The 12,242-nt window shown below is 34.1% G+C and overlaps 1 protein-coding gene across 1 annotated transcript; it reads left to right on the forward strand.

The window, feature by feature from the left end:
* Positions 1-5,706: 5,706 nt before the first annotated feature.
* LOC147566116 (zinc finger BED domain-containing protein RICESLEEPER 2-like) lies at positions 5,707-7,053 on the forward strand. Its single transcript, XM_086653556.1, has 5 exons — positions 5,707-5,953; positions 6,051-6,196; positions 6,325-6,609; positions 6,812-6,890; positions 7,040-7,053. The coding sequence occupies exons 1-5, from the start codon at positions 5,707-5,709 to the stop codon at positions 7,051-7,053; spliced, it is 771 nt and encodes a 256-aa protein (XP_086509682.1).
* Positions 7,054-12,242: the final 5,189 nt, after the last annotated feature.

Raw genomic sequence — 12,242 nt, forward strand, 5'->3', positions numbered from 1 at the left:
TCTTGGCTCATCCCTGCACTTTCCATATGTCTCAGCGGTCCAAAACCCACGGATTTGGGCAGTCCGAGGATACTCGGACTAGACTGAATTTGTGTTGTTCAAATCCAACACAGATTAAGTTCAGTCCGAGTTCCCTCGAGCTGCCCCAACCCCTGGAGTGTTGAGAAAAAGAGAGACCCAAGAGTAAAAACAAGGGACGTCTAGACGCACCCACCGAAAATCACAATTCTGTAAAGATTGTCATTCCTTCTAAAGGAGAATCTCAAACATACGGGAGAAGTGTGAGTTAGCGATTTTGTACTATTATAATCACCAATTAAATCATTTATGGATAAAATAAATCTCTAAAATTCATATCCGAGTGACCGAGTCTAAACCAAATAACATACTAGAGTATCATGATTATTGAGAATCGTAGTATGGAATTCTTGGTAATTGAATTCTTTTCTCTTATTCCAAATATAACCTCAGTGGTTAACATATGAGAAAAAGAAAAGTTTGTTGCCAATTTCAGAGGATGAGAGATTAAACATCCTCGTTGTGGACAATACCCCCAACTAGGAAGCTCTATAGGCGCCTCTATTATCGTTAAAGGCGTCCAATTTCCACATGGATCACTATGAAATAACAAGTAACAACTTTAACAAGGGAGGGGACTTCTCGAACTTCATCTCTGACTTTTATTTGAGACACACGTCGTATAATTTATTAATTTGATTGAGTTTGGAGTATCTCTAAAGTAAAAGTCAAAAATCTCAATTAGTCATGTGTTAAGTCTGGGTTGAGATTCCATTCTTAAGTGACAAAATATATAAATATCTTCTCAATTTTGAGCGTTTCTAGTGAAAATCTTTAAAGTTGTGTTTCTTTACCTGTTGACTAATTATTTTTTAAGGAAAATGTTGAAAAATTATATTGGTTGAAACTCTAGTGTCGAAGACGGACAAATACAACTATCTCAAATAGACGCTCGAGAGAGAGAAAGGGCGAAGTCACTTTTTTGGAAATTTTCGTTTACGATGTGAACCGTATAAAGAATCAGCGATCCATATTGCCGTTTGGTGTTGGGACTAAAAGAGAAATCTCGGGCCTCTTACGGACTGAACTGAAGAGAAACACAACTTTTGACAGGGCAATGGACATGCGTCACAATTTGATTTGGTGGCTCTAGGATAGGAATACAAGTTTCACCCGTTATAGAATTTTTGTACAAATTATCAGGATGACGGTGTTTCTTGTACAAACCCAAATTCTTTTAACCATTTTTCTCCAAAAATTTATTTTGGTTAATCAATGATGAAGATGAAATTTTATATAGATGGAAAGAAAGAGACCTGGAGGGAAAAAATTGAAGAAAATATAGAAATCATGTGGGAGAGAATGGAGTTATAGAAACTTCTTAATTTTTAATTTTTGAGGTGGCCTTTAGCAAAGTCTTGAGCTAAGTATGAGTATTAACCTGGTAAAAACCATAGATTGGCAGTCATTTTAAATGTCCCAAACCAGTGTTTGCGACATTGCATCAACCCACTCCCCCCTTAATCTTATAGTGTAATAACAAGAGATAATTACGGTTTGAAGTTTCACTTTCAAATACAGTTTCTAGCGTAAAATTGTGTGTTGCTTCTGCTTGGGAGCGGCACTGGAAGCAGAACCCACATTTGTTAATAGTTCTACAAGCAGAGGTGATGCCGATCCATAGATGACAAATGAAAGAAGTGTTGGAATCGGAGTCGATTTTGGCTCGACCCGACTCGTCAAACTCAGAAACAGAATGCGTCGTTGCGTTCGTCTCGTCGAGCTCTTCAATTTAGAGTCAAGAATCACTCAAATTCGATTTTGGATGAATGAGAAATTCAAGTTTAAAGTTTGGACGATGATCGGTTGAAATAGGGACTAAAGCGTCAAGTTGGACAAAGTCACTTTGGGGGCCGTTTGAGCAAAGCACGCACGTCCAAATCTGGACGGCTGACGTTCAGTCAGCGGGAATTCGCGAGATCTGACGGTCGTGCTTTATGACAATCACGACAGCGTTGGGCGCCGTCTAAAGCGTTGGATCAGACAGATCCAACGTACTGCGTCATCCCCGCGTCGGGTAGAAAGCGGCCTACACCCAATCTGTCCATTTAACTGTCATTTCTCTCCTCCGTTGGGCGCCATTCAGTATGGATCTAAGGGATGACGTTTCTTCCGTGTTTTTGAGAGAAATCCAATGGTCCAGATTATAACCTATTCCAATTTCAGTTATTGTTTCGGTTTAGTCCAACCTTTCGAAGGGATACATCCATTAACCCCAAAAGACACTATGCACCCATTCAACTCCTATATAAACAACCCAAAACCATTCCAATTCTCATTCCATTCATTCTCTTCTTTTCTTCTCTTCTCTTCTCTTCTACCAATTAGTATTCTGTGTGTCTGGAATACTGATTGGGAAGTAATTCTGGTATATCTAGAAAAAGGAAGAAAGAAGTTTTGAGTGAATTTACAATCTAAAGCGCCTAGAAGATTCAAGTCCGTTCTTTTCTTCTCTTTTCTTCTAACAATTAGTATTCTGTGTGTCTGGAATACTAGTATCACTAGAAAAAGGAAGAAAGAAGTTTTGAGTGAACTTATAATCTTAAAACGTCTAGAAGATCCAATCGCATAAGTCCAAGAGCTTATATAATTTACGAAGGTTCGCTCGCTTTCAGAATATAGAAGTATCATCTTAAATAAGCATGTAAATGGATATCCGAATATCCGACATCCGATCCGTGTTCGCATCTGATTTTAAAGAAAAAATCCGAAATTTCGGATATCAGATTCGGATATTTCTTATCGGATAGTTACCTATCGGATACGAATTCGGATACATCAATATCCTATCCGTTAATTATCCGTATCCGAAAATAATATATAAAAATAATAAAATATAAATATTATTATTAAAAATATATATAAATGGACGGATGAGATTAGGTATTTAGATCTAATGGTTGAAAATCCTTATGAGTTGTGACCCAACCCACCCCTAACTTCATTCCCCAAAATCTAAATCTAACATAGAAAAGAAAACACAATCTCTAAACACAATCTCTTTCTCTCTCCAACGCTCTAAGAAGAAAAGGAAGAAGATGAAGACGTTGCAAACCCTAAGAGGTAAATCCTCTATCTCTAACGCTCTCTCTCTCTCTCTATAACTCTCTTTGAATCTCTTTAACTATCTCTCTAACTATCTCTTTCTAAATGCTAGGGTTTCTTTCTTGAGATGCTCGACTGAATCACTGTGAGTCTGTGACGAAGTGAAGAGGGAAACTGGAAAGACAATCATCATACAATTTATACCAAAAAAGAATAGCCGAAAGGGAATATATAGGTTTAATGATTCTCTCCTATTTATATATACATATACTATATATTATGGATTTCATCCTAGATCCTGCATCATTAAGAGAATGGTGTAATTAAATTCAGTGTTTGCATTATTAGTATTTAAAGAGAAACGACATAGCATATAGATTAGAGACCTTATAGAACCTTAGAGACCCAAAAAGTTGGTGTTTCCTTTCGATGCAAGTGGGTCAAAATATCATTCTAATTCGTAATTTGTTCTAGCAAAATCACTTTGTCACTCTTGATAATATAATTATTTAGGAAAACACTGAATTTGATTACAACTCTAGGTTTAGGCTATTTACAAAACCAGAAACAGAGACCATCAATTGTGGGTGGAAAGGTATTTACATAAGTTGGCATAGGTTTAGGCTATTTACAAAAAAAAAAAAGTGCAAAGAGATTGTAAGTTTATGTATTGCTTGGTGTTGGTGGTTAAATATGGTAATTTTATGTCTTCTTCTAATCGTAGTTGTTGTGGTTTTCTTCATCTGGATCGGACCTTTCCTCTTGGTTAAGGTTGTTATATCTCATTTACCCTCAATTTTAATTTTGAATTGAGTTTTTGGGTTTGTGAATTCACCCTCACTTTGGTCTTTATTAATTTGCTTTTCTAGGGTTTGTAATTCATGAATTATTTTGTTCAACACTGGGTTAGTTGAATTTATATCAATGATAACAGGTGTATCTAATTTTGTAGGGGTTTTCTTACTATATAGACATCACTAAATTAAAGTGAGAATCTAAATATCTTTCTCCTTTTATGGTTTTCCTTTTTAAGCATTAAGATAATGATAAGGATAAAAACTAGCAAGGATATTTGTTTTGAATACATTTTAACATTCATATAGTGCAACTATTAGTGACAACTTCTTAGGCATGTATAAAATTTATTTTTCATAATTGTGTACTATGTCATTATGTTTTAGGAATTCATCTACTTTATATTTGTACATAATTGTACTATGTCATTATGTCATTATGTTTTAGGAATTCATCTACTTTATATTTTTACATAATTGTACTATGTCATTATTTCATTATGTTTTAGGAATTTATCTACTTTATATTTGTACATATTTGTAAGTGTGTACTATGTATGTTTTAGAATCATTGTTATGCTATATATGGATTGCTTTTACATTCACAATATGAAGATAGTTTCTATGTAGTTAAAAGAATACGATATGGCTAATTTTCATAATTTACAGGTTGAGAAATTTAGCTCTATATAATGTCACAACCTACAACAAGTTTTTCGACTTCGACTACTTGTGCTTCAGTGTCGTCTCAGCCAACAATCGATCTCAATGTGACAAATATAGATAACACTACAATGCAAGAAGAACATGAAACTACAGAACAAGCCCCTGAATGCAAAAAAAGAAAACAGAGGTCACTGGTATGGCTAGAATTTGAGAAAAAAAACAGTAGATGGAAAGATCAAAGCTACATGTAGTCATTGTAAGAGAACATTTGATGCTGATAGTAAACAAGGAACAAATCATATGAAAAATCATTTGAGTACTTGTAAGAGGCGGCCTATGAACCGTGCTAACCAATCAGTTTTGGCTTCTCTCAAGAGTAACGATAAATCCTCAAAGGTCGTAAATTGGAAGTTTGATGAGTCAGAAAGTCAAAAAATTACCAGTGAAATGATTGCTAAGCATGACTGTGCTTTTAATATGGTTGAATATGATTATTTTAGAAAGTTAATTAGATCTTACCATCCAACAAACAAGTTTTATTCGAGAAACACCATTCGGGGAGATCTTCTGAAAATATACTCTGAGATGAAAGTTGAGTTACAACGTGAGCTAGATTCAACATCTTCGCGAGTTAGTCTCACGACGGATTTATGGACAGCGGAACATCGGAACAAGGGTTATTGTTGTCTAACTTGCCACTACATTGACGACGAGTGGAAATTGCATAAGAAAGTCATTGCTTATGTAATGGTGTCGTCTCCACATACAGGTGAAGTTCTAACTGCGGTTATCAAGTCTTTGGCATTGTCATGGAATATTGATAACAAATTATTTTCAATCTCAGTAGATAATGCAACAAGTAATGATGTTATGATAAGAAATCTTAAACTATGGCTAAATGGAAAGAAATCGTTGCTTCTTGATGGAGAGATGTTTCATATGCGGTGTAGGGCACATATATTAAATCTTATTGTACAAGATGGATTGAAAGTCATAGATGATTTTCTTAGAATGATTCGGGAAAGTGTTAACTATATAAATGCTTCTCAAAGTAGACTCGAAAAGTTTGAAAGTGTATTGGCTCAAACAAGATGGATTGAAAGTCATAGATGATTTTCTTAGAATGATTCGGGAAAGTGTTAACTATATAAATGCTTCTCAAAGTAGACTCGAAAAGTTTGAAAGTGCATTGGCTCAAACAAGATTGGTTGGAAAGGGAGTTGAAAGAGATGTTCCTACTAGGTGGAATTCAACTTATTTGATGCGTAAGAGTGCCATTGCAGTGCGAGAGGCATTTAAGCGTTTAACGAAGTTGGATCCAGGATATAAGTATTTCCCTAAATTGGATGAATGGAAAAAAAGCAAAAGTTGTTTGTGAAGGGTTGAAAGTATTTTACGATGAAACACTAAAGTTTTCAGGTGTTAAGTATCCAACTGCAAATTTGTATTTTACAAGTGTTTTTGAAGTAAACAAAGAGATTCTTCGTTGGGAATTCAATGAGCATTCATATCTTCGTGACATGGCAATGAAAATGAGACAAAAATTTGATAAATATTGGAGCGAGTGTAGCTTAATGATGATCATCAGTATGGTGTTTGATTCACGATACAAGGCAAAATAAGTAGAATTTGTTTTTAAGAAGCTTTATCCTACCAATGCTAACATTAAGTTCAACATGTTTCTTCAATCTTTGAGACATGTTTATTCTACATATGAAACTCCGCAATCTTCTTCTGACAGTTTTTCATGAATTCATCAGAAAGTATTTCAAGGCCCTCTTTTGATGTGGTATCTGACCAAACGAGTAGAGGGAATGATGGAGAATTCGATGAATTTTTAAAGGAGGAAGATACTAGTTTAGAAACTACAAAATCAGAGTTGGATAGATACTTGGAAGAAAAGTTGTTTCCAAAAGGAAAGGATGATTGGAGTTTCGATGTATTACGTTGGTGGAGAAATTGCGGTGTTCAATATCCTACACTTAATAAGATGGTTCGAGATTTCTTGGTTGTTCCACTGTCCACGGTAGCATCAGAATCCGCTTTCAGTTGTTGTCGTAGGATACTCACGGAATATAGATCTTCATTAGCTCCTGAAATAGCGGAAGCCTTGAGTTGTTTAAAAGATTAGCTACCATCTTTACCAGGTAATACGTTATTAATCTTCTATTAGTTAACGTCATTGAATGTTTTGTTTGTTTCTTTAATTATTTCTTTTTCTTTTTCAGATTTTGGGTTTGAGCAGGACAATAGGAATGAATAATCAAGTGCTAATTGATTTTGTAATGCAGTTGAATTACATGTTGGGTATGTGTTATACTTTTTTTTTTTCAGATTTTGAGTTTCTATTCTTTTTCTTTTTCAGATTGTCGAGTACATGTATACTTGTCTGAAATGTTCATGGTGTTAAATCTAACTTTTACTTGTTTCTTTAATTATTTCTTTTTCTTTTTCAGATTTTATAGTTTGAGAAGGACAATAGGAATGACCGAATGAGCAATCAAGTGCTAATTGATTTTGTAATGCAAATGGTTATGTGATTAACGGTACTACTCTCTTTGCCTTTGCTTTAGTTTAGATAGTTGTCAAACCAAAAGTGAAACAGGGTATAACTTATTATTTAATTTTGTACTGAAAACTATGCCAGATTAAGGTTTGATGTGACATCTCAGTTTACATAAATTAGCTTAGGGTCATATTGTTAGTTCATTGACATAGTTTCAGAAATTAGGTTTCATTCTCTTTGTTAGAGATAAATGGGGATTAGGGTTTCTTCTGTAGGTAGCAAAACATAGAAAAGGGGATGTCTTTTTTAGTAGGTCTCATTTGCAGACATGTACAATGGTTATGAATTTAGTTCTCTGCATATTACTTGTTTAAATATTTCGTTTGTAAGTCAATTTGAGTATGTATGTCATCGATTAGTATTTTGTTTCGAACAATGGTTTGTACTTACTGTCTCTACGTTCGGTCTTGATGAATGATGGAATTACTAGTTTAATGGTAATAAGACTTCAGGTATGTATGCCTTGGTGACATAACCTTGTTTTTTAAGTTCAATTGCTAATATGCTAGAATACATTATGTTTGCTCAACCCATCAGAGTGGGAGCAAAATATATGAGTTAGGGTTTGTCTACACCAACATTTCATCTCCAGGTATAGTCTAGTGCATTTGGAGGTATGATGCGTGTGAATAGTTTTTTTTACTTTTATGAGAAGTGGTCTGAATTTTGAAAGGTATGATGCCTTCTTATACGATTTGTTTCTACTCAAGTAGTATTATATATATATATATATAACATTGAAGTTATAATTGTTTTGAATTTGTTATTACATCGTTATGCAGAATTAATGACTACAATTTATCTATATTTTCAGGGAACTATGATAAAGAACGAATTCAAGAAGGGATTAGGGATGAAGGAGCAGCAGAGGGCCAAAGGGAAGACTTTTTGAAGAACCATTTGATTTTATTTCGTCTCGCAACTTATATATTGTTTTGAGCCAATAACTTCGTAATTTAAATTAACAAGTTACAACCCTTATGAATTGTGTTGATGATTTTGAAGAGTTGTGAAACTAGACTGATTTAAAATGTTATGTCGAATTGAACCTTCTCTTATTTAAGAGTACTGTTGCACTCGATTTACACGCTGTTTTTTTGTTCTCGGATATCGGATAGTTTTCGAATATCAGGTAATACTAACGGATACGAATTCGGATGTTGACATGTACTATCCGTCGGATATTTATCGGATTCGGATATCCGATAGCTTATCAGATATCGGATACGGATATACCAGTATCCGCTCCGATAGGCTACTATTTACAGGCCTAGTCTTAAAATTCTGAAAGGATAGTCGTTGTATCCCGAAGGCATACACCCTAACATTTGATACTGTTACGAGGGTGTAAAATGTCTTAAGGAAAGAGAATTTATTCTCGCCTCGACTTCATTATCTTTTGTTTATCTCGGTTAATCCGAAAGAAGGAATTACTGATAAAGTCGGTATTCGTTTATCGTTTATCTCTCTATAACTTAGAGAGAGGAAGTTCCCTACTTCAACCCAAACTCTGGCTTAATCAAGACCAGCCAGAGTTAAAGTGAACTCAAACCATAACCAGAGGAACAACAAAAAGTTAAGCAGATGGTTGAATCGTAGCATTTCGATCCATATAGGATCCCGAATACGAATAAAAAGCAGGTGATCCCTCATAATTTCCTTTGATTGAATGACCAATAAAGCAGGCCTGGTAGAGTATCTTTATTCGTAGTTCCATCTTGGCTTGTACAAGATTCCAATGCTTCAAGGACAAGGAAAAGGCTTGAGAGAAAATATCGTAAAGGTGAAGGAGTTTACGATATTGAGTCTCAAGTTTGAGTAAGAGCAGCATGTTTTTATAAAATAATAAATAAAATAGTCTAACTAAGTTTATGTGGAAAACTTTTCAATGCTGTCTCAGGTGTCTGGCCCTTTGCTCCAAGTCACAAATCAACATGTTTAAGAAGTTAAGTTTAGAGTGGCCAAGAAATCACTCTTTGCCACTAGTAAAAGTTATTTCATTTTTATACAAAAATCACAACTGTACATATATACTATATTTTTGGTTTTTACATTGCATTACTTTAGATACACTGTGCATCTAAATTTATGTACTATACGAGGTACACAATCCAGCCTCTCACTTACACAAATGCGATAAACCTTTTTCACTTTGTACTTATTAAATGTTGGCGCTTGTATGGATTTGTGTACAAATAAAAAATTTCACTGTATAACACAAAAATATCGTTGTGTACTTCATATTTCAAAATGTGTCGAGTAACTTGACATTTTACATCTGACGTAGACTACGTGAGTATATTAATAAATTGTTGTAGATCTTGTATATTGGTTTATCGTCCTATTTTAAACAACGATAATTTCCTTCTGAAACCAATTCAGAGATAGACAGCTATAAATTTTTTATATAAAACAGATTGTTTTTATTCCTTTTTTAAATTCCAAATAAGAATCGTATTTTAAATAATAAAATAAGAAAAGAGGTAGAGAACATAAAATAGTTTAATTAGAACCGAGGCGAGGGATCTCTTCCCTTAAGCCAATAATTCGTCATGTTTAATGTACCAACAGTATAGACGATTTGTCTCTCAGGATACAACGGATTACTTTTCGGATCAAATTTACTTGGATCTGAAAATCTTTCGAACGTTAGTAAGTATTGAAAACTATTAAAGGCCTTAAACTCTCTTAATTCGAAGTGAGTCTTGAAGTCTGATTTCATGGCCTATTTAAAGGCGAGAGTTCACTGTTAACAAACAATCACATTTGGAGGAAACAGTCACAACCCTCTTGAAGAGAGGAGGTCCTGATTCACGGGTTTAATCTAGTCCGTTGAATTTAGATATAATCTTGTCCGTCGGATCTTATTTGGTATAAAAATAAAAACAAATGGTTCTTTTATGCTCCTAGGGAGTATGCGCAAAGTGTGTGTGGGCGCCTCTGAAGCGCCCTAAATGGCCAATTTGCGTGACGCAAAGCGTTGGACCTTTAATTCATACATACTATAGTATGAGAGAGCAACTTAGTATAAACCCTTTATCTTCCTTTAACTTACCCGATATGGGACTTTCTTTAAATATTTCGCATCTTTCCATATTTAAACCCAAATTGTAAAAATTAATATCTTACGTAAACGGAATCGGTTTTGAGCAAACCAAAGTTTGGAATTCGAGCCCTTGACGAGACGAAGCAACAATACATTATTTGAGTTGTTTCGACAATGAAAACCTTGTCAAAAAGGCAAAAATCGCTCCTGCTGGAGTGTCGATTCCAACATATATCAATATCATGACATGTTTATTTTCGACCTATGAAATGTGAACATTTTCAAACATGAACTTGACTTTTTTTTCTTGGTTTTGCTGAAAACGGGAACTTGACTTTCTTTTTACCGTAACTTAATTTTTGTTTTGTTGATTTCTCAATTATGTCTTGCACATCTTTTAACCTTACAGTTGTATCTCTTGAGTTGATTCTCCATTTTGCCAGTTTTAAACCCTAAACACCTCAAAGAAGATGAAACATCATCCTAAGAGATGATTTAGAACAATTGTTATTCGGTAAGAAAAAAAAATGTATTATGTGTCACTGCAGACAAAGCCGAACATAACACTATTAACATAAACCAAAGCTTAATCAACTTAAACAAAAGAAAAGTAGTCCATAACTAAATTAATGCCAAACATAAAAAATAGGAGAAAGAAGAATCAAAATATTATTTTTCTTATATGACGATCCCCCAACATTTCTTCAGTGGTGATAATTATAGGGCTTATTAAATTCGTGATATAACTTCATTAGTTTACATTTTTTTTTTGTTAAAATCTTCATTAGTTTACATAATCATGAGATATCCATTCCATGAATGTAAAGACTCTTCAAATCTCATGTCGAAGAAAAACATTTTGTTTTTCTTTCCATCTCAAATTAAATGAAAAACAAAATAAAAGAACATATTCTATTCAAATATTTACTATACATAGCGTCATTGCCCATGCAAAGCCCAAATAAAAATGGTTGTATGCAATTATTGTTTAACCTTTGGAAAAGTGAGCGGAGACAAACGATACGTACTATGCATGACTAGTTTATTTTAGATACAATATTATCCTCGACTATAAATATGTTCCTCATTAGGATTATCAACCAATAGACAAATGATTTATACTATTTAGGACCAGTTTATTTTAGATAAACAATGGTACCCTCCACTAAAAATAAAGGCCCCGACTTTGGGGAATAAAGAAAATTCTCCGGGGAATAAAGACTTTTCTTAAAACTAGTCAAATAAGATTGATTTTTTATGTTTATTTTTATTGCTAAGGGGCTTCTAATTTTAGAAGATGCTATAAAAAAGGCTCTTCCATCTCATCACCTCTCTCTGCCACTTCATCTTCTCGACACCTCATCATCTTCTCCGGCGAAAGTCGCCGGCCGGCCAATTTTCCGGCCGGCGACCTTCGAACATAAAAAAAAAATATATATATTAAGAATTTTTTTTTCTCTCTCTCTCTAGAACAGATCTAGAGAGAGAGAAGGTATGTTCTCACGAACAGACCTTCAATGGAGAAACAAGATAAATGAAGAAGTGCAGGTTATGCATAACTTCATGGGAAGCAATCAAACAAGTTCTGGTTTGTATTTAGTCTTTGATGGACACATGAATGTGATAAGGGTTTGTACTAAAACTAAATATAAATCTTGCAATAAGGGTTTGTGTCAAACTGTTCTTTCTGGAAACGAACCCAAAAACCCTAATTTGATCAATGAAGGAAAACACAAAATACCCAATAATCTCAATCTTCATAGTTAATTAGTCAATCCAGCAATATGGTATTGTATAATTGAGTAACTATTTACTTGAATTGCAGGCTAATTTGTCCAAGTAAGAACTAATAATCAGAAACCCTAAAATTCACATGACCCAAACACTAAAAAATCAGAACCATATCCATAATTAATTTTAAAAATCATTTGTGATCTACTTTCATAATCTTGTAAAGAACTGAATCGAAATAAATAAAAATAAAATTGAGAGAGAAAGGGGGGGAAGAGAGTTACATTGACAATCGCAGTAATATCCCTAAGAGGAG

This window comes from Eschscholzia californica, unplaced genomic scaffold (genome assembly GCF_041429995.1).
Source record: "Eschscholzia californica isolate CP2 unplaced genomic scaffold, dmEscCali1.0.p SCAF_1, whole genome shotgun sequence".
NCBI lineage: Eukaryota > Viridiplantae > Streptophyta > Magnoliopsida > Ranunculales > Papaveraceae > Eschscholzia > Eschscholzia californica.

Excerpts from the sequence above, each read along its gene's own strand:
- LOC147566116 (XM_086653556.1), top strand. The coding sequence starts at position 5,707 with ATGATTCGGGAAAGTGTTAACTATATAAATGCTTCTCAAAGTAGACTC. Across the intron at positions 5,954-6,050 it reads ATGGAAAAAAAGCAAAAGTT|TAAACAAAGAGATTCTTCGT; the intron begins GTTTGTGAAGGG and ends GTGTTTTTGAAG. Across the intron at positions 6,197-6,324 it reads TGTTTGATTCACGATACAAG|TTTTTCATGAATTCATCAGA; the intron begins GCAAAATAAGTA and ends TTCTTCTGACAG.